The sequence below is a fragment of the Nelumbo lutea genome, chromosome 2, assembly GCF_056320005.1.
Source record: "Nelumbo lutea isolate HS-2025 chromosome 2, American lotus-T2T, whole genome shotgun sequence".
NCBI lineage: Eukaryota > Viridiplantae > Streptophyta > Magnoliopsida > Proteales > Nelumbonaceae > Nelumbo > Nelumbo lutea.
Window position 1 is genome coordinate 55608739 of NC_142685.1, and position 24501 is coordinate 55633239.

A 24501-nucleotide genomic window follows, 5' to 3' on the forward strand; every position below is an offset into this window, starting at 1 on the left:
AGAGAAGAAGAGAAGAAGAGAACTTGAGAAAGAAAAGAGAGCAATGATCTGCCCGCCCCCTTCAGTTAATATTTATATTAGAATTATAAGAGAAGTACAAAGACTACTCTGCCCTTATAGGGCAACAAAACATTAAAAGACACATAAATGACTCAAAAAAATAATAAAATTTGGACTCACATAACTTCTGTGGTCCGCACTTCCTATCTAACAATTGACATAAAACAGCTACTCTTAAAATAACACAAAACTGACTAATCTTCAACACAGTATAATTGCAACTAGCCTATTTCAAAGTACATTGATTTCTACAGTTTCAGATTAGGAACAGCAATTCAATTTATTCTCTTTTCTTTGATGAATAGGAAAAAGAAAAACAATTTTATAAAGCACTTTCAATGAAATGAGTTCATGGACCAAGAAAAAAATCCAAATATAAACACTACACCAGTATTCTAGCCTTGGTCCTATGTGTTGTGGGACTTAACAGTATTGGCTTCGGCCATTTATGTTATAATATACTATATTCTGTTGGGCTGTACTGTTATTAAGTGCTAATGGGCTTCAGCCCATTACTGTTTACTAGTGGGGGTAAAGTTGTCATCTCATTTATTATTGTTTCCCTAATATAAATACCATTTTTAATGGGCTGGTTAGAGTGTGCCATCCTATTCCCTATCTCTCCTTTCTCTGTTTCTCTTCTTTTCTTCAAGAATCTGAATACTAATATGGTATCAGAGCAATAACCTGCTCTTATTCTGCTCGCCTACTCTTGCATTCACCTTTTCTCTCTTCTTCTTAAGTTAGTTGTTGGAGTAACAAGAAAGAACCCTACTGCTGGTCGCGGTTAGTTGAAGTTGTTTCTAGGTTTCTTTCCTTGGGAGAATCTGCAAGGAAGCCCAGAATAGTTGCTGGAATACCCAGGTAGGGCAAGAAGCTGAGTAGTCGTATGGACTACTAGAGAGACCTATTTAACAGGTCAAGCCACTGCACTGCAAGAAGTGTCAGTCTAGAGGATCCTTGTGGGCCCTAATCCAGGTTATATCTAGAGTTCGAGCAAAGGGAGATGCTGTTTGACCTGTTCTACCTGCTAAATATTAGTTTGTGCGAGTTCAAGATGTCTTCCAACACAAGTGAAGTCTCATCTTGAGGTTCCAGGACTGTGGATAATGTTATTCATATTGAAAATCCTATGATACAAATTACCAATGTAAAACTAGATGAATACAATTATAGGAAATGAGTCATTTCAGCAAGATGGTCCAAAGTAAGTCATATGAGAAGATTAAGAGCCCGAGGAAGAGGAACCAGGTTATACGACTTGGTATAGGGAAAATGCAACTGCGATGTCATGGTTGCTAACTTCTTTGACTCCCAAAACCGCGTTGGGCTGTTTCGCACTATACTACAGCCCACAAGATTTGAGAAAACTACACAACACTTAAGTCAAAAGAAAAACATAGCAAGGATTTATAGGCTGAACCAAAACATTCAAGTAAGACTCAAGGGGACAACATGACTGTTGCAACTTACTTTGCTACACTGAAGACATATGGGAAGAGCTTGATCATCATTTAGGGTCTGTTTGATTCGTAGTTGGAATCGGAATTGGAATCGAAATCGAAATCCTCCGGAATTGGAATCGGAATGGTCCATTCCCATACTCTGTTTGGTTCAGACAGGAATGGAAATGGGAATTTAAATCAACAGGAATGAGATTTCATTCCTAAGGGAGGGGCAGGGAATAGTCATTCCCTCAAATGGGGGAATGCCATTCCAGCAGGAATGGGAATGGGATTCTGATTCCACCGAACCAAACAGTTGGAATCGGAATAGCCCATTCCGATTCCGATTCCAGACCCTATTCCCACGAACCAAACAGGGCCTTAGTCTTTAAATGGGACAGCACCAAAGACAAAGAAAGGCATGACAAAAAAAAATGAAGGAAGAATAATCAAGTTCCTGGCTGGTTTAGACTGCTCATATGAAAACATTAGAGCACAAATCTTAGGGAGAGATGAATTTCCATACCTGCATGTGTTTTACCTAATTAGGAATGAGGAGATGAAGAGGAAAGATATGGGAATTCATGTTTATTTTCAACCTAGTGAGCAGTCTGCTCTAAGGGTGGAAAAGGGGTGGATAAGAAGAACTTTAAGTATTCACACTGTGAAGAAGAGAAGCACATTAAGGCTATGTTCGATTTGAAGCAAAAGGTAGGGAAAGGAAAGACAGGGAAATCAATACAAGGTTTGTAAAGGTTTCCCTACCTTTGCCTTCCTTTCACTACATTTTCCTTCAAACCAAACATAGCCTAAAGATACTTGTCGGATTCTTCATACTCACTTAAAACCGGCAGCCTTGAGAAAGGACAAGAATCCAAACAAAGGTCCTAACCGAAACTTAGGTTATATAGCCAGCCCAAATGTTGCAAATTGTGTTTCCAAGGGTAACAGTACCAACTCTTCCAACTTGGGACAGACCTCCACTCCACCAAGTAGCTTCCCAGAATTTACACCCAAAGAGGTAGATCTACCTCAACTGGGTTATGGCTCGGTTATATAATCAATTATTTGGTTACAGCCATTTACATTTTCTGAGTCTAAATTTTATTTTAACTCATTCTATCACAAAGCTTTCAATCTTAAGGTTTACAGAGCAACGCCAAAACATATTCTTTTTTCTATAACCTTAGTTTCTTAGCTTTGTTTAGTGATTTGGAACAATAAAATAATTTAAAAAGGCATGCCTATGCTTCTTTTATCATTTCATAGAATATCATTCTACATTTTGCATATTGTACAATGTTTTCACCATTTCTATAATTTTATAAAATTTTCATACGATATTTCTGATATTTCCGACATGTTTCTTATATTTGGACGGCCGACATTTCCACCAATACCAACATTTTAAACCTTGGTCTTACCACAAAACCTACGCAGACACTAATGAATGCATAAACATGTGAGGTAATGGCATTGCTACAAGAAACAAATACTAGTTTTCAATTGTAACTATGTCTCAGGACTCAGGAGTACCTCATCTGTTCTTGAAGGATCAGATGCTCTTTTTGCCTTCTTGCGACGCATATGATAGTTTCCTATGAGTGCCATAGCTTCATGTGTTTTCAGAAATGGTTCATTCTCCAACTCCCAAGTAGCATGCTCATAACCAAGACCAGTCCACTTTACAAACCACTCATAATAGCAATCAGAGATTTCAATGCCTCCCTTACTAATATACTCAGAACGCAGCTTTTGGGACATCAATAATCTCTTCCGTAAAAGTCGATGTGGCACCACCCACTCCGGTTTCCACCTAACACACTGACAAAAAAAAGGAATTGAAACAGAGAAACTGTAAACGAGGGAAACACTGCTCATGTAGTGCAGAAATCCAACACCAAACACATGCTTCTACTTCAGAAAACTAAATGAATGGCATATTGACTTCTGAAACATTATATCAAGAGAAAGAAGACCTGATTTTTTCTATTAAATTTTGCAACAAGCATCGGAGCTTCAAGAATCAGCTCACTCTCTGAAACCCAACGGTTGTGAACATGAGCAAGCCCTTTGTACTTAACAAGATATTGCTTCTGCCTCTGCAACCCTAGCACCACAAGTAATAATTACCACCGACAGCCCTATATGCAAAATTTAAAACACAGTAGGAAGGGAGAACTTTGGAGTTTAGCAAACAATTCATAGGAGATATTCCAAAAATTATCTGCGCATGCATACTACCATCATTATCTGAAATATCCACTTCTCTGGCATCCCAAATTGATTCCACTCCATCAGATACCGCATGCACACCATACTCAATCTTTTTCTTCACACATGAAATACAGTGCCAATTCCCAGCTGGAACATCCTTCAAGGGAGGATCAAGACACATGAGATGGAAGTTCCTTTTACACCCTTTGCCAACACAGCACCTGATACAGATAAAGCAGTGAAAAACACCTAGCCCCAAACACCAAAATATAAAAATTATAAAGGAAAAAGAAATGGAACTCAAAAAAAGAACTTCCAAGAAAAACCATTATTAGCCAATGTCAACAAGACAACCATAACTGACAAATTTGAAAATAAATGAGCTTCATCACAACTCAACACAACAGAAGCATTTTCAATTTGCCCTTTCATGTCATATCGTGACAGTACCATATTTGAAAGTGGAATGACAAAGGAGGATATTTGTAGCCAACTCCAATGGAATAGTATCAGCTTTCAGCAAGATGCATACATAAGGGTATAGCTATAATAGGGTAGGATTTGAATCAGATCTATGCAAATCCAAATCCAATCTGATCATTGAATTTTCAAATATAAATCCAATAAGAAAACAGATATGACAGTCCTGAATTGGTTTCAGATTTAATCCACTTTATTTATTGTCTTAAAATAAAGAAAATATTTTAAAAATTTTTGAAGAAATTAATTATCTTTTAACTTCTACATTCATAATAAATCAATATAAATATAAAGTATTGAATTTATTAATTATAAACTTTATATAATTGTATATTGAAGAAATAGTTACTAAGTCACGAGTACGTGGTTCCATACCCACACCTAGTTATTTCCTAGTTGTTTTATTTTTTTTTTTTTTTTCTGTTAAGATTGGGCCGGCTGGCCTTATTATGTTTATCCATATTATTTTTGCCTTACTAGGATTAGGACTTTATGTATTTCTATCCTATTCTTATAAGGAATCAAAGGCTATAAATAATAAAGAATATGGGGCAGCAGAGATCAACAACCGAACCCCTTCTTTATCTTCCTCCTCTCTTCTTTCACTCACTCACTCTCTCTCTCTCTCCTTCTCTTCGAACCTGTGTATCTCTTCTCAGTTTACACAGCAGCAGTTCTAGTTCATCCAAGTTTGTATCAGAAAGGTTAGAAGAATCAAGATTGGATTTCTTACCAAGATCAAAGGAGGCGATCAGAGTTTTTCTGGGTAAGATCTCTTTCTTTCTTGAAACAGCAGTAGTAAGAAATTAGTTGGTCTCTTTCAGAAGATACAACAGAGAAAAATCTGATTTTTCCTAGGATTTGTTCTTAACCCTATGAACCTTTCTTTAACTTTCTTGACTGAGAGTCTTTCTTGAAGGGATCGGCTAAAAAAAGGGGGGTCTGATCTTGATCTTAAACTGTGAATTTTGGACTGAGCACAGTCCAGGAGTTAATCCTTGACTGAGATTACCTTCTTTTTGAAAGAATTTGACTGTGTTTGCACTAGGTCTGGTAGAGTGAGCCGAATAAGGGTAATTTAGTAATCTTATGTCAGTTAAGTACTTTGCTTATGTGGCTGTTTTATTAGAGTACTCTGCCCCACACTTAAGTGAGGGCAGTTTAGTCTTTGTAAGTGTAATTAGAACCTAATAAACACAAGGGGGTCGACTGAATGGGAGTCTAATCAGTTCGACTAAACCCTCCTGTTCTCTCTTTCTCTTGTCTTCTTCCTCATCTTCTTCTTCCTTCTTCACTGGTTCGGACTACTGTAGCTGCTCCAAAACATGGTATCAGAGCAAGGTTTCTGACATGCTTCCGCTTGCAAAGCATCTCATCTGTGTTCGTGACACCCTCCTCTTCGTTTCTAGTTGGTTAATGGAGAGAGCTGGTTCGCCCTAGGTCTGAGACATCACAGTTCGTTGCTCTCTGCTGTGCACAGTTTTCTTCATCAAGGAAGGTGATTTCAGCAGTGAATGGTTGGCTGATACTCTCAAAGGAAGGTTGGTTATTTAGTCCTCTTGTGTTGCTGGTATTTCTGGGTAGGAACCCTTCAAGAATCAGTTAGTACTGATTAGAACCTAGAGAACTAGGTTCATTGTTGCCCTAAAAAGGGCTGTGTGTGCAGTAGCCGAATGGTGTAGGGCTGCTGTGAGTTGTTGAGTGGTGTTAGGGCTGCTGTAGGTGGCCGAGTGGTGTAAGGTGGAATGCAGTGACCTTGCCAAGCTCCTTGTGGTCGTGTAATGCCCTCTTAAGTGTGTTAAACAAAGCTGAACTTGGTGTAGCAGTTTGACTGTGTTGTGGTGCTTGTGATGCACAATTTTTTTTATTGAGTGCTTGTAAGAGGGCCTACTGTTGTGTTGTGGTGCTTGTGATGCTTATGTGGGTCGTAGGTGTGTGAAGTCAGCAGTAGTGTAAAGAAGAACAAGTGTGTGCTCCCACTGTTGTGTTTAGGGGCTGCAATAGGTGCTGAAGTATCAAACTGTGAACAACATCAATCAGCTTGTAGCTGAGAAGTAAGGTTAGACGCAACTGTGAAAGAGTACAATGGCAGCAATAGGAGATGGCTACAATGATCAGAAACCTAATGTGGTAATTTCCTCCGACTACCTAGGGGTACAAATGACCTCAATTAAGCTGAATGGGGAGAACTATGTTCCATGGGCCAAATCAGTGGAAGTGTTTCTCAAGGCAAAGAAGAAAGTAAAGCATGTAAGAGATGAAAAGCCATCGGAGGACTCTCCAGGGTTTGATGATTGGGAGCAAGAAGATGCTCAAATCATGACTTGGCTGTGGAATAGTATGGAACCTAAAATTAGTGCCAACTTCATGTTTCTTGATACGGCTAAGGATATATGGGAGCATGCTAAGAAGCTATATTCTGGACAAGATAACACAACAAGAGTGTATCAGCTTTATCAGGAGTATTTTGATTTACAACAAGGAACCAAAACACTAGAAGAGTACTATGCCAACATGAAGAATATAAGGAATGAACTCAATGTCTATCACCCCCTTACTCCAGATATTAAAGTTCAGCAACAGCAAAGGGAGCAACTAGATGTTACAAGATTTTTAGTGGGGCTGAAGTCGGAATATGAACCAGTTAGAGCCCAAATATTGGGGGGCTCTACTCTTCCTACACTTGAGGAAGTATTCTCAAGGCTTCGTAGAATCTCTTTGGGACAGACAGAGAACTCCACACAGTCTGATAGATCAGCACTTCTGACAGCTCGAGGGGTTGGATATAGTACAAGAGGGGGAGGTCATGCTCCCCGAGGAGTCCGTGGCAGTTCCATGATTAGTCGGGGTGGTCGTGACTCAGGGGGAGGCCGTGGCAGAGGGAAGAATAACTCTACAAGGAAATGCACTCATTGTGGTAGAGAGGGACACACAGTGAATTTCTGTTATGATCTACATGGCCCTCCCTCTAAATGGGCTAATCATGCTATAGCGGGTGAGGTTGATATCAGTGACAGTAAACCGACAGACCGAACTCATCCCACATCTACATCTACCTCTGGGAGGGAAATGGTGAGCGTACCGCGTGATGAGTATGAACGGTTCATTCAAACTACTTCACAGCATACCACTGCCACACTTGCCCAATCAGGTATTGCTTGCATGTCATCTAAAACCTCTCCCTGGATTATTGACTCTGGAGCCTCAGATCATATGACCGGGACTCCAGGTGTGTTCTCTTCTCTCTCTAAAACCTCCACATCACAAACTGTTACACTTGCCAATGGGTCCTCATCTCCCATATGTGGTGTTGGTAATATTGACATGGCTCCTGTGCCCTTATCATCTGTTTTATATGTCCCTAAGTTTCCATTCAATCTTATGTCTGTTAATAAAATAACCAAAGCTCTTAACTGTTCCGTTACCTTCTTTCCTTCCACCTGTGTTTTTCAGGATCTCAAGACGGGGAAGAAGATTGGTGGGGGGCATGAAGCTGGTGGACTGTACTATCTTGACGGTGGTGGATCTTCAATTGCTCTTCAGACTTCGCTTACTCCTCTACAATGGCATTGCCGACTGGGACATCCATCTCTCAAGGCTCTCAAGATTTTGGTCCCGTCATTGAGTCATTTGTCAGTTTTGCAATGTGAGTCATGTCAGTTTGGGACACATCGTCGTGTGTCCTTCAGTCCAAGAGTTGAGAGTCGTATGTTGAGTCCTTTTTCTTTGGTTCATTCAGATGTTTGGGGTCCAATCAAAATAGAGTCTTATAATGGGTACAAGTATTTTGTCTCCTTTATTGATGATTGTTCAAGAATGACATGGATTTACTTAATGAAAGAAAGAAGTGAATTGTTTTCTATTTTTCAAAAATTCCATGCTGAAATACGCACACAATTTGGTGTTCCAATCAAAATTCTCCGTTCAGATAATGGTCGTGAATACTTTCTTACTTCATTTCAACAGTATTTAGAACAGCATGGCATTATTCATCAGACATCATGTGCATACACCCCTCAACAAAATGGGGTAGCTGAACAGAAGAACCGTCAGCTTCTTGAAACTGCACGGTCTATTCTTCACCACATGAATGTTCCTAAACGTTTTTGGAGTGATGCTGTACTCACTGCATGTTTTCTCATTAATCGGATGCCCTCCTTCATTCTTCATGGTCGGTCCCCCTTCTCTATCTTGTTTCCCACTTTATCTCCATTCCCATTAATTCCTCGTGTCTTTGGTTGTGTGTGATTTGTCCACAATCTGATCCTTGGAATAGACAAGCTAGATGCACGCTCAATTAAATGTGTTTTCCTTGGCTACTCACGGACTCAGAAAGGGTACAAGTGTTATAATCCCATTACCCGGAAGTGCTATGTATGTCCTAATGTCACCTTTTTTGAGTCAGTCCCCTTCTTCTCAAGTCCTGAAGCACCCTCGTCTCCACCCGCACTTCCTCTTCCTCTCCCTGTCAGTGATCCAGTTCCAGATGTTGTTGTTGGAGTAGACTCATCACCTCATCCCATGCAGATCACCACCGAACGTCCACCAATCCGGCAAGTGTATACACGTCGAACGGCACCGGCCCCTCCTCCAGCTTCTACCTCATCTGCGGATCCTCTCATGGCTCCTATTGTTGAACCCTCAAACCTTGATCTACCCATTGCCTTACGGAAAGGTAAACGCAGTTCTACCCTCCATCCCATTTCCAATTTCGTTTCATTATCTTGTCTTTCTACATCACATCGCCAATTTGTTTCCCTTTTATCCTCTATTTCCATACCTAACAATGTCCAAGAAGCTCTCAGTTCACCAGATTGGCGACAGGCAATGGAGGAGGAACTTTCTACTCTTCAACATACTCAAACGTGGGAACTTACTACTCTCCCACCTGGTAAGCATGCTGTGGGATGTAAATGGGTGTATACTGTGAAATACTTGCCAGATGGTAGTGTAGAGCGTCTGAAGGCCAGACTTGTTGCTAAAGGTTACTCCCAGTTGTATGGAGTAGACTACATGGAGACATTCTCTCCGGTGGCTAAGATTGGTTCTGTTCGTGTACTAATTTCCCTGACAGTTATGTATGATTGGCCTCTGTTTCAGCTTGATATCAAGAATGCCTTTCTCCATGGTGATCTTGTGGAGGAGGTATATATGGAGCAACCACCTGGGTTTGTTGCTCAGGGGGAGGATGGTAAAGTGCAAATTGAAAAAGGCAATTTATGGGTTGAAACAATCGCCGCGTGCTTGGTTTGGGAAGTTCAGTGAAGTGGTGAAGAGTTTTGGAATGAAACAGTGCCAGGTAGATCACTCAGTGTTCAGCTATGACTTAGAAGCTGGGAAGATTCTATTAGTGGTCTATGTGGATGATATTGTCATTACTGGCAGTGATAAATTGGGGATTGGCAAATTAAAGGTATTTTTGCAAAATCATTTCCAAACAAAAGATCTTGGAACATTGAAATATTTCTTGGGAATAGAGGTTGCCAGGTCAAAACAAGGTGTAAATCTGTGCCAAAGAAAATATGTTCTTGATCTATTGGAAGAAACAGGACTGTTAGGTGCAAAACCGGCTGAGACCCCTATGGAACCAAATGTTAAGTTGAGCAGTGATACAGGAGAAGTATTTGAAGATCCTGGAAGGTATAGACGACTAGTGGGGAAGCTGAACTATCTAACTATCACGAGACCCGACATATCCTTTGCAGTCAGTGTGGTGAGCCAATTCATGCAGGACCCTCGTATACCTCACTGGGATGCAATTCTTAGAATTGTGAGGTATCTGAAAGGAGCTCCAGGCCGTGGACTATTGTATAAACCAGGAGGAAAACTTGAAGTAGTGGGGTATACAGATGCAGACTGGGCAGGCTCAGTGAATGATAGAAGATCTACTACGGGCTATTGCACATTTCTTGGAGGAAATCTTGTGACGTGGAAGAGTAAAAAGCAGATGGTTGTGGCCAGAAGTAGTGTTGAAGCTGAGTATAGGGCCATGGCACATACTACCTGTGAGTTAGTGTGGTTGAGGAATCTTCTACAAGAAATTGGATAAACCTATGAGACTGTATTGTGACAACCAAGCTGCACTCCATATCTCATCCAATCCTGTATTTCATGAGAGAACAAAACACATAGAGGTTGATTGCCACTTTGTGAGGGAGAAGGTCCTTGCTGGAGAGATAAACACAGAACATGTGGGCTCGAATGATCAATGGGCAGATTTGTTTACAAAAGCTCTAAACTCAGGGAAAGTGAATCATCTATGTAACAAGCTGGGATTATATGACATATACTCTCCAGCTTGAGGGGGAGTGTTAGAGTGAGCCGAATAAGGGTAATTTAGTAATCTTATGTCAGTTAAGTACTTTGCTTATGTGGCTGTTTTATTAGAGTACTCTGCCCCACACTTAAGTGAGGGCAGTTTAGTCTTTGTAAGTGTAATTAGAACCTAATAAACACAAGGGGGTCGACTGAATGGGAGTCTAATCAGTTCGACTAAACCCTCCTGTTCTCTCTTTCTCTTGTCTTCTTCCTCATCTTCTTCTTCCTTCTTCACTGGTTCGGACTACTGTAGCTGCTCCAAAACAAGGTCAAATTCTGGACTGTTAAAAGATATCTTTTTGGCTCTTGTTCTTGGCTGAAACCAGCATCTGGACTGTTAATATCTGATTTTTTTTGTAGTTATAGTTTTTAAGGAGAAACTATCAACCAAAACTGAGTTCTAGTACTTATTTTTGCTGAGATCAGATTGTTTTTCTTAAAAAAAAATAGTCTTTTTCTTGGAACTCTGAGATCTACTTAGTATGGAAAAGGCTGGAAGTGAAGTAAAAGCTCAAGGGGAAGTTTTTGGGACTGGTAATATGACTGAAAATACGTTCCAAATTACCACTGTTAGGTTTGATGGAACAAATTACTTGGAATAGGCCCAATCGGCAATGATGGCCATTGGAGGCAGAGGAAAATTAGGGTATGTAACCGGAGACACAAAAGAACCAGCCAAGGCGGATATACCCCAACCAAGATGGATTCAAGAGAACTACTTGGTGATGACCTGGCTATGCAACTCTATACAGCCCCACATCAGCCGAAATCATCTCTGGGCAAACACAGCCAAGGAGATTTGGGACAGCATAAAGGGGAGTGTGACCCTAAACACAGTATATTTTTCTACCCTAAAATCCCTTTGGCATGAAACTGATCACTTAGAAACCATTGAATGGGAAAAGCCAGAAGGATGCAGCAACATATAGAAAACTGCTTGAAACAAACAAGGTTTTCGAGTTCTTAGCCGGCCTAAACTCATATTTTGATATTACAAGACAGCAACTTCTCATTAGGGAGAATGTGACCCTAAACACAGAAGCAGCCTTGGCAGCAACAAAATTCAAAGCTGGAGGAGAGAAGGAAAAAGAAGTTAAGAAGGAAGACAAAAAATATATTTTTTGTGATTGCAAGAAGCCCAAACATACTAGGGAGACCTGCTGGTAGTTGCATCCGCACCTAATGCCAACTAGACCCAGAAACAAGAAGGGAAGTGTTAATACAGCAACTAATACTGACAGTACATCCTCTTCCAGCACTGACACAGTTAGAAAAGGAAGCTGGTATTTCTAGATCTTCAGCTACTACACCAGCTCAGCCTACTTCAGTCCTTCCTCATACAGGTACAAGAGCTACTACATGTCATGCTTTTGTCCCGGGTAATACTAGATCTTTCTAGGTAATAGATTCAGGTGCTTCAAACCATATGACCAGCATATCTAGTTTAATCAGCACCTATTGTTTATCCTCTGGGAGAGACAAAGTTTCCATTGTCGATGGCTCTCTTATACCAATTTCTAGCAAGGGAGACATCGGATTGTCAGATACCATCACCCTATCCCCAGTTTTGCAAGCTCCCAAGCTTAGTGCTAATTTACTTTCAGTTAGTAGTATTACTAAAAATCAAAACTGTTCGGTAACCTTTTTCCTTGATCGGTGTATTTTTCAGGATCTGGAAACGACGAAGGTGATTGGGATTGGCCGTGAGATGAATGGAGTCTACCTGCTTCATCATTCATAGGGGGAGAAGAGTGAAGTAGGTAAATTGTTTGTTTCACAGTCTTGCAGTAAGATTATACTTTGGCACAACCGCTTAGGTCATTTATCTTTTGGGCCTTTGAAGAGTCTTTATCCAAACTTGTTTGAGACAGTAGAAGTGTCTGGGTTAAATTGTGAAAGTTGTGAGCTTACAAAACACAATAGATCATCTTATCCTTTAAGTAATAAAAGAAGCAACCTTCCTTTTGAGATTGTGCATACCGATGCTTGGGGACCATATCATACTCCCACCATAGGGGGGTATAGATATTTCTTATTATTTGTTGATGATTATACCCGCTTTTCATGGATCTACCTTATCCCTTCTCTGACCCAGGCTTTCCATTAGATGGTTCTAACTCAATTTGAAACCAAGATCAAAACTCTTAGATCTGATAATGCCAAGGAAAACTTTGCAAAACCCTTGGCATCCTATCTCCTTGATCATGGGGTCATTCATCAGAGCACCTGTCCTCACACACCTCAACAAAACGAGGACGTTGAGAGAAAAAACAGGCATATCTTAGAGGTAGTCAGAAGCGTCATGCTCAACTCTAATTTTCCCATATGCTTCTGGGGGAATGCAATCCGTACAACCATGTACCTAATTAACAGGGATCCTTCACAAGTTCTAAACATGCAAACCCCATTCAGTCTTCTATATTCAGATAAGGACCTATTCACTATTACCCTCAAAACTTTTGGGTGTACTTGTTTTGTTCAAATCCTTGGACCTCATCACTCCAAGTTTGATCCCAAAGCCACTAAGTGTATTTTCCTTGGGTATGCACAAAATCAAAAGGGATATTACTCTTATGAGCCAATTTCAAGGAAGTGCTTTGTGTCCATGGATGTCACCTTCTTTGAGGATATGCCCTACTATCATAAGGCTTCTCCTCAGGGAGAGAATAGTGAGGAAGGGATTTCAGTTTCAGCCCCAAAAGTTCCTTTACATGTCCCAGATATTGAGGGGGGAGTTGTGAAGGTCGTCAAAAATGCAAAGAATTAAGAGTATCACAAAAAGTGGTGGAGGCAAGTTGACTCTCGTACTCAACAGCAATCCAGGCAAGTTCCAGCACCTTCTACAGCCCCAGATCCAAACACTACTACTCTCACTGTTGACCCCACTATTACAGATGCTCAGCCTCCACAGTCAGATGACCTTGATCTCCCAATTGCTATTTGTAAAGGGAAGCGCCGTTACACTTAATCCACTGCCCATTGCATCTCCAAGTTCCTTTCCTATAATTGTCTCTCAGAATCCTATAGGTCATATACTTGACATCTATTTTTGTTGTTCCTACACCCAAAAAAGTGCAAGAAGCCCTTTGATACCTAAATGGAAGGAAGCAATGGAAGTAGAGATGGAAGCTCTTGTCAAAAAGAACACATGGGAACTAATTAACCAACCTGAAGGAAAAAAACCTGTTGGATGCAGATGGGTGTTTACTGTGAAATAAAATGTTGATGGTACTATAGAGAGATATAAGGCAGATTGGTTGCAAAGGGATTCACACAAACTTATGGCATAAACTATACAGAAACCTTTGCACCTGTTGCAAAAATGAACACTGTCAAAGTTCTTCTATCCATTGTTGCAAACTACTCCTGGCCACTATTTCAACTAGATGTTAAGAATGCCTTTCTCAACGGAGACTTACAAGAGGAAGTTTACATGGAGTTACCCCCTAGCTTTTATAGTGCAGAAGAAAGAAAGAAAGTTTGCCTTTTGAAAAAGGCCTTGTACGGGCTAAAACAATCTCCAAGAGCTTGGTTTGATAGGTTTAGACTGGCTTTGGACAAATTCGGATACATACAGGCTCAGTCAAATCATACTCTCTTCTTTAAGAAGACAGGTCATTCCCTGACTCTATTTGCAGCCTATGTAAGTAACATTGTGATAACAGGAAGTGACACTAGTGAAACTGAAACCCTTAAACAGCACCTTCACAAATATTTGAAGTAAAAAACCTAGGAAATTTACACTATTTCCTAAGAATTGAGGTAGTTCGATCTAAGCATGGCATTTTCATCTCCGAAAGGAAGTATGTTCTGGACTTATTGGAAGAAGCTGGCAAGTTAGGAGTGAAACTTGCTGATACTCCCATTGAGACTAACCATAAGATAAGTGCAAAAAGTGGAAAACTCCTCAAGGACAGGACTATGTACCAAAGGCTAGTCGGGAAATTTCTTTATCTCTACCTAACTCGACCAGATATTTCTTATGTTGTTAGTGTTGTCAGTCAATGCATACATTCTCCCAGGACCACCCACCTCCTTGCAGTAGAAAGGATTCTTGCCTACTTAAAGAGATGTGCAGGAAGAGGTATACTCTTCAAGAATCATGGTCATATGAAACTATAAGTGTATACAGATGCGGATTGGGCTGGATGTGTTGATGACATGAGATCTACTTTTGGATATTGTGCGTTTGTGTGTGTGTGTGTGTGGGGGGGGGGGGGGGGGGGAGGGGGGGGGAACCTTTCATGGAGAAGCAAGAAACAGAATGTTATTGCCCACTCCAGTGCAGAAGCAAAATACAAATCCATGGCCAATGGTGTTGCAGAAGTGTTATGGCTGAAATCCTTGCTTAATGAGTTGGAGATTGATTATGAGAAGCCTTTGATGCTATATTGTGATAACTAATCTGCAATTAATATTGTCCACAACCCAATACGGCATGACAAGACTAAGCATATCGAGGTTCACAGACATTTTATCCAAAAGTGAGTTGCATCTCAAGAAGTATGCCTTCCTTACATTGCCTCATACATGCAGTTAGCTGATCTCTTCACCAAAACTGTCACAAAAATCAATTGGAGACAGATTTATGCAAGTTCAGCATGACAAATATCTACTCCCAACTTGAGGGGGAGTGAAGAAATAGCTACTAAGTCACGAGTGTGTGGTTCCATACCCACACTCAGGCTCTAGTGTGTATGGTTCCATACCCACACCTAGTTATTTCCTAGTTGTTTTATTTTGTTTTATTTTTTTTCTTTTAAGATTGGACTGGCTGGCCTTATTATGTTTATCCATATTATTTTTGCCTTACTAGGATTAGGACTTTATGTATTTCTATCCTATTCTTATAAGGAATCAAAGGCTATAAATAATAAAGAATATGGGGCGGCAGAGATCAACAACCGAACCCCTTCTTTCTCTTCCTCCTCTCTTCTTTCACCCTCTCTCTCTCCTTCTCTTTGAATCTGTGTATCTCTTCTCAGTTTACACAGCAGCAGTTCTAGTTCATCCAAGTTATATAATATATAACCATCCAATTATTAAACAAATGCAGGTTGTAAGATTATTAAATAGATGGGGTCAAATCCATATGTGGTCATTTGTTTTTTTTTTTTTTTGATCGGTAACTTTCAATTTTATCAATTACAAAATCGTATGATGTACATAGATGCATGAACCCTTCTAAAAATAAAGAATCTTATCTGATTATCTCCTCCCCTTCCCTTTTTCCATCCTTTAGAACTGCACCCAAAACATTTGATTTCTCCCCACTCCCAATCCCCCATTGAAATTTACTTCAACATCTCTAATTAGCCACCAAATCTTCTTTGTTTCATTTCTGTATACCCAGAGCATCCTCTCTTTTCTACAGCAACATTATCACCAATTTTGAATCTCCTTCAACAATCATTTTGTTCACATTCATATCCTGTGGCCTTTGAACACTCTCCATTACAGCAATAATCCCAGCCTTTAATGAATCTCCTATTCCAAATGGACCAAAGAATAATGCAATAATGCTGCCTTCCTCATTTTTGAACACACCTCCCACCCCTAATACTGCTGCTATCAAAGTTAAGTTTTATGAACCCTCTTTTTGGTGGCACCCAACACCCACAAAGAATAGCTTTTTCTATAATGTCCCAGCCACTTCCATTTTCTAACAATATCATCTGTTGAAAAGGATTAGAGGACTTCCAGAGCTTTTACCCAATGAGCCACCAAAATAGCAATGTACTCTATTATTACCTCCTTACTTCTTTCTCATTGAAAGTTCTTGCCTTTGTTTTTTCCCATATTGTCCATATGATTGCAGCCTTGATGCTTCTCCACATGATCCGCCACCTTTTCATTGGCCAAACAAATGTAGTAGGAGATGATAAGCTTGACATACTAGTCCAGGGACCTACCTGCGCCCAAGAAAAAGAAAAAACCAATCCCAAATGGACAGGAGATTAGTAAGTGATAACAGGTCACCATTTGCTTTGCATAGGACACATCAATTAGGAGATAAACAGTAGGTAAGTCTCCTTTTCTGTAGCAAGTCACATGTGTTAATTCTCTCATGAAAAACAACACAACTGAAAGTTATGTTTTTAGGTGGGATAGACATGCACCAAACCACTTTTATATAAAAAGGTTGCAATGGGAGGAAGGTTGTGTTAAGAAATTAAGAAAGGAAGCACAGGAGCTAAAAGGAGACCAAATCCAACCATCTGATTTAAGGGGGCCCAGATACACTCTCTCAAGATTTATGGGAGCCAAGCACACTAGGAGGTTTAGTATCCCTTCTACCCCTTCTAGAACTCAAATCCCAATCAAAGCCAATATTTAAAACAAGGGGTACAACAGGTTACCCTTTGAAAGAGGATAGTGCAAACAAGACAGGGGATAGTGCAAACAAGACAAAAAAAAATGGTCCTAAGGAGATTGCCACACTCATTTATGCCCCCAAAATTTAATTTTATTACCCACACAAACATCATACTCGATACAAGGGTGGAAGACTAGAATGGAGTATATTGCTTTCAAAGGAGAAACAACCCTAGTACCCCTAGAAGATAATCCAGCACCCCATCAACTGTCCATCTCCCCATGTATGCTAATCACCACCTCATGCCACAATTTGTCACTATCTTGTAGTGTCCATAACCATTTCCCAACATAGCTAAATTCTTCTGTTCTAAATTTCCTATTACAAACCCTCCCTACTTTTTGCACCTAAATATCATTTCCCATTTCATCAAGTGATCCTCCCTTCCCTCCCCTGGTCCCACAAAAAAGTCTCTTATTATTTCCCCATTTTCTTGCCCACTTCCTAGGGAATCTTAAATACAAACATGTAGTACACTGGGAGATTGGCCAAATTTGACTTGATTAGAGTATTTCTCCCCTAAAAAGATATATCCTTTTTCTTTCCAAGCAGCTTGTTTTTTAGAAAATCTTTCTATAACCAGGTCCCAAAAGCTATGACACTTAGAATTAGCCCATAAAGGCAGACCTAGGTATTTCATTGCCTAAGAACTGGCAGAACAACCAACAATTTACGCATATTCAACTATTTCTCTCTCCTCCAAATCTATGCAACTTTTTGTCAAAATTACCTTGAAATTTGTTCAAGCAGTTGCACTATCAGCCCCATATTTCTAATCCATTAAGCCCCACCTCCACCACAAAACAAAATGATGTCATCTGTTAGAATTGTTAAAATTAATTAACAAGGACATTATTGTCTTTTTAATGTTATTTCTCTCTCTTATGTTTTCTGTAGCTTACCTAAGGGTATTGTACTCATTTCAGCTTTAGTAGAATGCTAATACAACTTGGGTCGACACTAAGGAGGTGTGGATTAGATTTCTCCTTGCTAGTCTTCCCTCTTTTCTTCTCATTTTTCTTCTCTTTCCCTTCTCTTTCTCTTCCTATCTTCTTCTCTTTCTTTCTTCTATCCTTTTCTTCACCATTTCTTTTCTTCATTGAAGTTGGAGGCTTGGAGAATGGTATCAGAGCCTTGAGGTCGACTTTACTGTTCACGGCACTATTCATGTCTCAACTTTTTATGCCTTAGGAATAGAGAATATTCTCTAATCTTTGTTGGAGAGGAAAAGGACTTAAGAGGACTGATCGCCCACTTGGGAAAGAGGCTTTAATGCCTCAAGTTGCAGTGTTGTGTGTGTTGGTGGTGTTTTTCTAAAAGCCCTCTATTCGGCAGTTCGAAGAGTGCAGCCTTGTGATGCCTCAAGTTGTGAGGTAGGTGTTGTTCAACGTGTGGCGATTTTGTAGTGGTTTGTAGTGTGGTGACACCTTGTGGTAAGTGTGTAATCTTTCTCAAGTGTTTCTAAAGTAGAGGGCTGATGATTTTTGGTGTTTTTCCTAAAGATAAAGGCATGTTACAAACAGTAGTTGCATACCAGCTGTTTGACAGTTTGCCTAGGTGACAAATCAGTGATCTCTTCTCACTCATGGCTTCATCAAATAGTAGCACTAAACCTACAGTAGTTGTGCAATCAGATTTCATGACTTCTCAATTAACTACGGTCAAACTCAATGGTACTAATTATATCCCATGGGCCAACTGGGTTGAGGCATCTCTTATTACAAGAGGCAAGTTGAAGTACATCAAGGAGAGTCCACTGAAAAGTGAATCAGAAGGGTACAATGAATGGGTATAAGAGAATGCCCAAATTATGACATCCCTTTGGAATAGTATGGAGAATCACATTAGTGTGAACCTTATGTTTCTAGACACGGCCAAGGAGATTTCAGACCATGCCAAGCGACCCAAATTGTGAACAAAACACATACAACCAAACACACGAGGAGGAAGAGAGAAAGGCGAAGTGGAAGGAAACAAGATAAAGAAAGGTGCCTGACCATCTTGGACTGAAGAGGGCATACGGTTTATGAGAAAACAAGAGGTGAGAACCGCATCATTCCAATAGATTTTAGGGACTGACATTTGAATCAACAAGGCCCAAGTAGTTTCAATCACATAATGATTTTTCCTCTCAGCCACACCATTTTGTTGAGGAGTGTATGAACATGAGGGCTGATGTATAATACCATGAGAGTGGAAATAAGACTGAAAATTATTATGAAATTATTCCTTGGCATTATCAGAACGAAACACTTTAATGCCTACACCAAACTGATTCCTTATCTCTGCATGAAAAGATAGAAAAATAGAGAACAATTATGAAAAATCCATCATTAAGTAAATCCATGTCATTCTTGAATAGTCATTAATAAATGCTACAAAATATTTGAATCCATTATAAGATGACATATGACTAGGACCCCAAACATTTGAGTGGACTAAAACAAAAGGACTCAGGACTCTCTTATTATCCCTAGGAACAAAAGACACTCTATGATGTTTACTCAATTGACATGACTCACAATCTAGTTGAGTTACAAAGTCCAAAGTTGGGACTTGCTTTTCCAAAACACATAGAGAAGGATGACCAAGATGACAATGCCACTGATGTGGTGTAAGAGAGGAATGAAGATCCTTTTGAGGAAACTTGACTGCAAAGCTATAAGATGTGTTTTTCTTGGTTACTCACATACTCAAATAGGTTACAAGTGCTATGATCCTATTTTACGAAAAACTTTTGCTGCTCCGAATGTTACCTTCTTTGAGAGTTTACCTTATTTCTCTGGATGTGAACCTTCTCCTTCTATTCCTCTTCCCTCCGACTCTAGTGATGTCTTTATTCCCATGCCAACCATGGAGGAACCTATTTGACCATCTATTCTCAGAATGTACTCTAGACATGATAGATAACTAGAATTGTCGCTATTAGTTGATACAGCTCCAACTTCTAGCATGCCACCAGAGTCTTTGTCGTTGACAGATCCACCATCCTCAGATCTTGATCTTCCTATTGCTCTTCGTAAGGGTAAGCATACTTGCACAAATCACCCCCTTTCTCGGTATGTCTCCTTTGCTCAGTAGTCTCCTTCACATCAACGTTTCATTTCACTTCTATCCTCTGTTTCTCTACCATGTTCTCTACAGGAAGCCCTCTCATCTCCTAACTGGAAGAAAACGATGGATGAAAAATTTCATACTCTTCAATCCAATAATACTTGGGATCTCACTTCATTACCACCTAGGAAGTAGGTTCTTGGTTGTCAATGGGTCTATACAGTGAAACACCGTCAAGATGGCAGTATTGAGCGGTTCGAAGCTCAATTTGTTCCTAAAGGGTATACTCAAGCCTATGGTGTGGACTATTCAGAAACCTGCTCTCCTATGGCTAAAATAGGTTATGTACGAGTTCTCATTTCTTTAGCTGCCGACTTTAATTGGCCCCTATTTCAGCATGATGTTAAAAATGCTTTTCTCCATGGTGATCTTCAAAAGGAGGTATATATGGAGCAACCCCCTAGGTATGTTGCTCAGGGGGAGTCAGGAAATGTGTGTCAATTGAAGAAGGCTGCCTATGGGCTGAAGCAATCACTGCGGGCATGGTTCGGTCGGTTTAGTAGTGTAGTGCAAGATTTTGGCTTGAAACAATGCAGTAGTGATCACTCTGTGTTTAGTAGGGACTCGACATCTTGGAAAATCATTCTAGCAGCAACATATGGAATTGATGAGTTTAAACAGTTCCAACAGCAACACTTTCAAACTAAAGATCTAGGAACCTTGAAGTACTTTCTCGGAATTGAGGTAGCTCGATCGAAGTGGGAAATCTCTTGTCCCAACAAAAGTATGTTTTGGATATGTTGGATGAAACTAGATCCCAATGTAAAGATGACCGATAATCAAGGGCAGCCATTAGAAGGCCCTAGTCAATTCATGCAGAATCCAACAATTGCTCATTGGGACGATGTTATGAGGGTGCTGAAGTATCTAAAGGGTGCTTATTGGGATGGTGTTATGAGGGAGATATGTCACTCGTAGGGTACTTAGATGCATATTGGGCAGTCTCCAATGGACAAAAAGTCTACTACAAGTTATTGTACCTTCTTGTGTGCAAATTTTGTTACTTGGAAGAGCAAGAAACAAAGTGTGGTTGCTAGGAGTAGTGTTGAAGCTGAATATAAGGCAATGGCCCATGCTACATGTGACTTGTGAGTTAGTTTGGTTGAAGCACCTTTACTGGGAGAAGAATATCACAATTTGTCAACCCATTAAATTGTTTTGTGACAACCAAACTGCAACACATATTGCCTCCAATCCAATGTTTCATGAAAGGACTAAACACATTGAAATTGATTGCCATTTTGTGAGAGAGAAAGTGACAAGTGGAGAGGCCGTTACTCCCTATGTCAAATCTGAAGACCAAGTAGCTGATATTTTTACTAAAAGTGTGAGTTGCTCAAAGATGGATTATATTTGTAACAAGCTAGAACTTTATGATATATATGCTCCGTCTTGAAGGGGAGTGTTAGATATGTCAGAATTAGTTAACAAGAGCATTATTATCTTTTTCATGTTATTTTTCTCTTTTATGTTTGCTATAACTTACCTAAGGGTACTGTAGCCATTTCAGCTTTAGTAAAACGCTAATACAACCTGGGTTGACGGTAAGGAGGTGTGGATTAGATTTCTCCTTGCTAGTTTTCCTTTTTTTCTTCTTATTTTTCTTCTCTTTCCCTTCTCTTTCTCTTCCTATCTTCTTCTCTTTCTTTCTTCTATCATTTTCTTTTCTTTATTAAAGTTGGAACATCATCCACAAAACTGTGAGTAACTACCTTTTCTTTCCCCATCTGCCCTAGAGATTAATCTATTGAAGACACTGAAGGAATGGGAGATCCATCATATGGATGGCCGAACCATGCAGGGTGGTTGGGCGAAATTTCAAAAATTTTCTTCCTCCCATCCGGGAATCATTTCCCTAATTTAGAAAACTGCATTTTCAAGGTTCGTTCTTGAAACAAATCGGACCAAATCTGAAACCAAGATTAGGGAGATGAATACCTGATACAAAATCCACGCAAAAACCTCCTCCCAACGTAGGTATTCACGCCCAAAGAGAGCATCAAATCCTTCATCCACTAAATATGACACAGCTTAGGGTGAGGCAAGATCAGCAATAACTTCAGATTCTTCAACAAAAATCGAACAGGGTAGTGAGCACAGCTTTAAAATTGTTTCCACGACCAAGAAACAATATCAAGATCGAATCTTGATCACTCCAAGAGGTGGAGATCGAACAGGGTAGGGAGGCAAGAGAAGAGAGAGAGAACTGAAAGCAGAAAGCAGTAGAACTGCGTGTCTATTTTCCAATTCGCCCTCCTCTTTATATATAACCCTTAAATAGTCAATCTCCTAATCTAATTAGGAGTTTCTTGATCCAAATCTTTATTTGGATCTGAACTCTTTAAGTGATAAGGATAATCCCTTATCTTATTTGCAGATCAAGATCAGCTACTCCTAATCAAATTAGAAGTTTCCTGATCCAAATCTCTATTTGGATCTGGACTCTTTAAGTGGACAAGAGTTATCCTCTTATCCTTATCTGCTGATCCATACCCAGATTCGCCCCCTATTTAATTAATCCAATTAACCTAGTTCGAAATGGGCTCTAGGCCCATTAAGCTTTCAGGCCCAGTTCCTTTTAATGTTGGCTAGCTTGGATATCTTTGTATGGCGTGGGACCCTATCATTGATCTCCACATAAGCCACATGAGTTCAACCTAGCCTCTGCTACAAGGCCTGGTCGAATTCACTACTGAATACAGTGAACCCCTGAGTCCATCAGTATGGGCTCTTAATGGGCCCAACATTTACACTAAATGGTCTTTGGGTCCAACTATCTTATGAAGGCCCAAGGACTGTGGGCAGATGTGAGATTAGTCCATCAGGTTTATTATCCATAAATGGTCTTACACTTAACCTCGCAGCCCTTAATGATCAAACACTGTCCAACAAGAGAGGACCTCTTCCTCGGCTATAAGGTACAGTTTTGCACTCTCTACTCACATGGATCCTGACAATTAAAACATTTTGCAAACTCTTTGTAAAACCACAATATATATGTATATCTCTATATAAATATATTTTGCAAAACAAATTTCAACAAGTTTGAAATCAACTGCCTGTAGTTAAGGTTTCCATCAGAGAGAGTGCATTCCCCGATCATTCTCTTTGTCCAACAAAGGGGCTGATCCTGCTACTATAATCACTCACTCAGGTGAATTCTCAGACTGTTGCAACATACCCAAGTTTTGACCCCCTCTAAGGATCTCACTGATTGGCATATCAAAGACAACCAAATCCAACACTTAGTGTAGTACCATAATCGAGTCTAGGGGTCAGGTGTAACATTCCAGTTTTGCCCATCTATCTCCAAGGTCCAATGCTATATTAGAATTTGGTCTGGCTCAGGGTTTCAAGAAAACCCACACTACATGTACCTCAGGTATCACCCTAGCAGTCGAGACAAGCCACCCCAACCAACTAGGCAGCACATCAGTGTCAGCCTTGGCAAGATAAATCTCCCCAGATCTATCCAACGGCTGTGAAGATTCTAAACTAACACGAGACTCATAAGTGTCCAGTTTAAGGGTATTACATAGAAACACACCAAAATCACATGAATCAATTATGTACTTTATTCATTTACAATAAATGTCATAATGTACATCAAACTGATTGGAGCTAAGGGCATAACTGTCTAACAGGCACCAGCTACAAGAGTGAACAAGAACAGGGAAAGAGGTGTCCAAGACTTCTACATTCTAGGATAGGTTTGAAATCACCCCATTATCCATTTATGCCATCACTCCCCAAACCCACACTTCATCTAATGCAATTACTAAACAGATGCAAGTTCCAAGCTCTAAGGTCCAATTATTGCTTCCACTATCCAATATCCAATTTTTCTTCACGACTCTTTTTGTCTTCTTCATCGTCTTGTTAACTTCAACCCAAAATACAGCTCCTCATAATCTAGCAAAAACCTTAAAGACTGGCACAATTAGCTTTTTTTATTTTGGTGTCTAAATCTTTTAACTATGTTGGGAATGACCTCGAAACTCCTCTTCTCCCCAAAATTATCACTAATCCTTTCAAGTTCTAGAACCACATTCTTCCTAAATGCCCCACATCATGACATGGATAGTAGCTTTTCCAAAAATCTTCCTCTTTTTCCCAGTCTGTTGTTGTGTCATTGAACAACAAACTCTCAAACTGAAGTACGGTGGTGGGAAACTATAGCTGCCACTACGAATTGAATCTAAAAAAAAATGCCGAAGTTTATGCAACCCAACAGTTAATAAGTAGGTGGCCAATCGATTTATATAGCATAAGACACATACATGGGATGAGATGCATTGTCCGTGTAGCTTCTACACGATATCACAAGTATTCAACTTGCCACAAGCTGCTTCCCAAACAAGCGGAAAAAAGCAACTCTGGGGTACGAAGGAGAGCCAAATCCTTTTTTTTGTCAAGGAAGGAGGAGAGGGGTTGGCTAAAAGTTTATGAAAGTAAGAACTGGTGGAGAACTGGACAGTTGGGTTGAGGGAA

At 40.0% G+C, this 24501-nt stretch overlaps 1 protein-coding gene across 1 annotated transcript in view; it reads right to left on the reverse strand.

The window, feature by feature from the left end:
- LOC148870841 (uncharacterized) overlaps nt 1-24501 on the reverse strand; it is a 126784-nt gene that overhangs the window by 49157 nt on the left and 53126 nt on the right. The window contains exons 8-10 of the mRNA XM_088969997.1: nt 3750-3943; nt 3485-3615; nt 3042-3329 (exon numbers count right to left, since the gene is read on the reverse strand). Coding sequence (XP_088826123.1) covers nt 3042-3329; nt 3485-3615; nt 3750-3943 — 613 coding nt within the window. The remainder of the gene's footprint in view (nt 1-3041; nt 3330-3484; nt 3616-3749; nt 3944-24501) is intronic.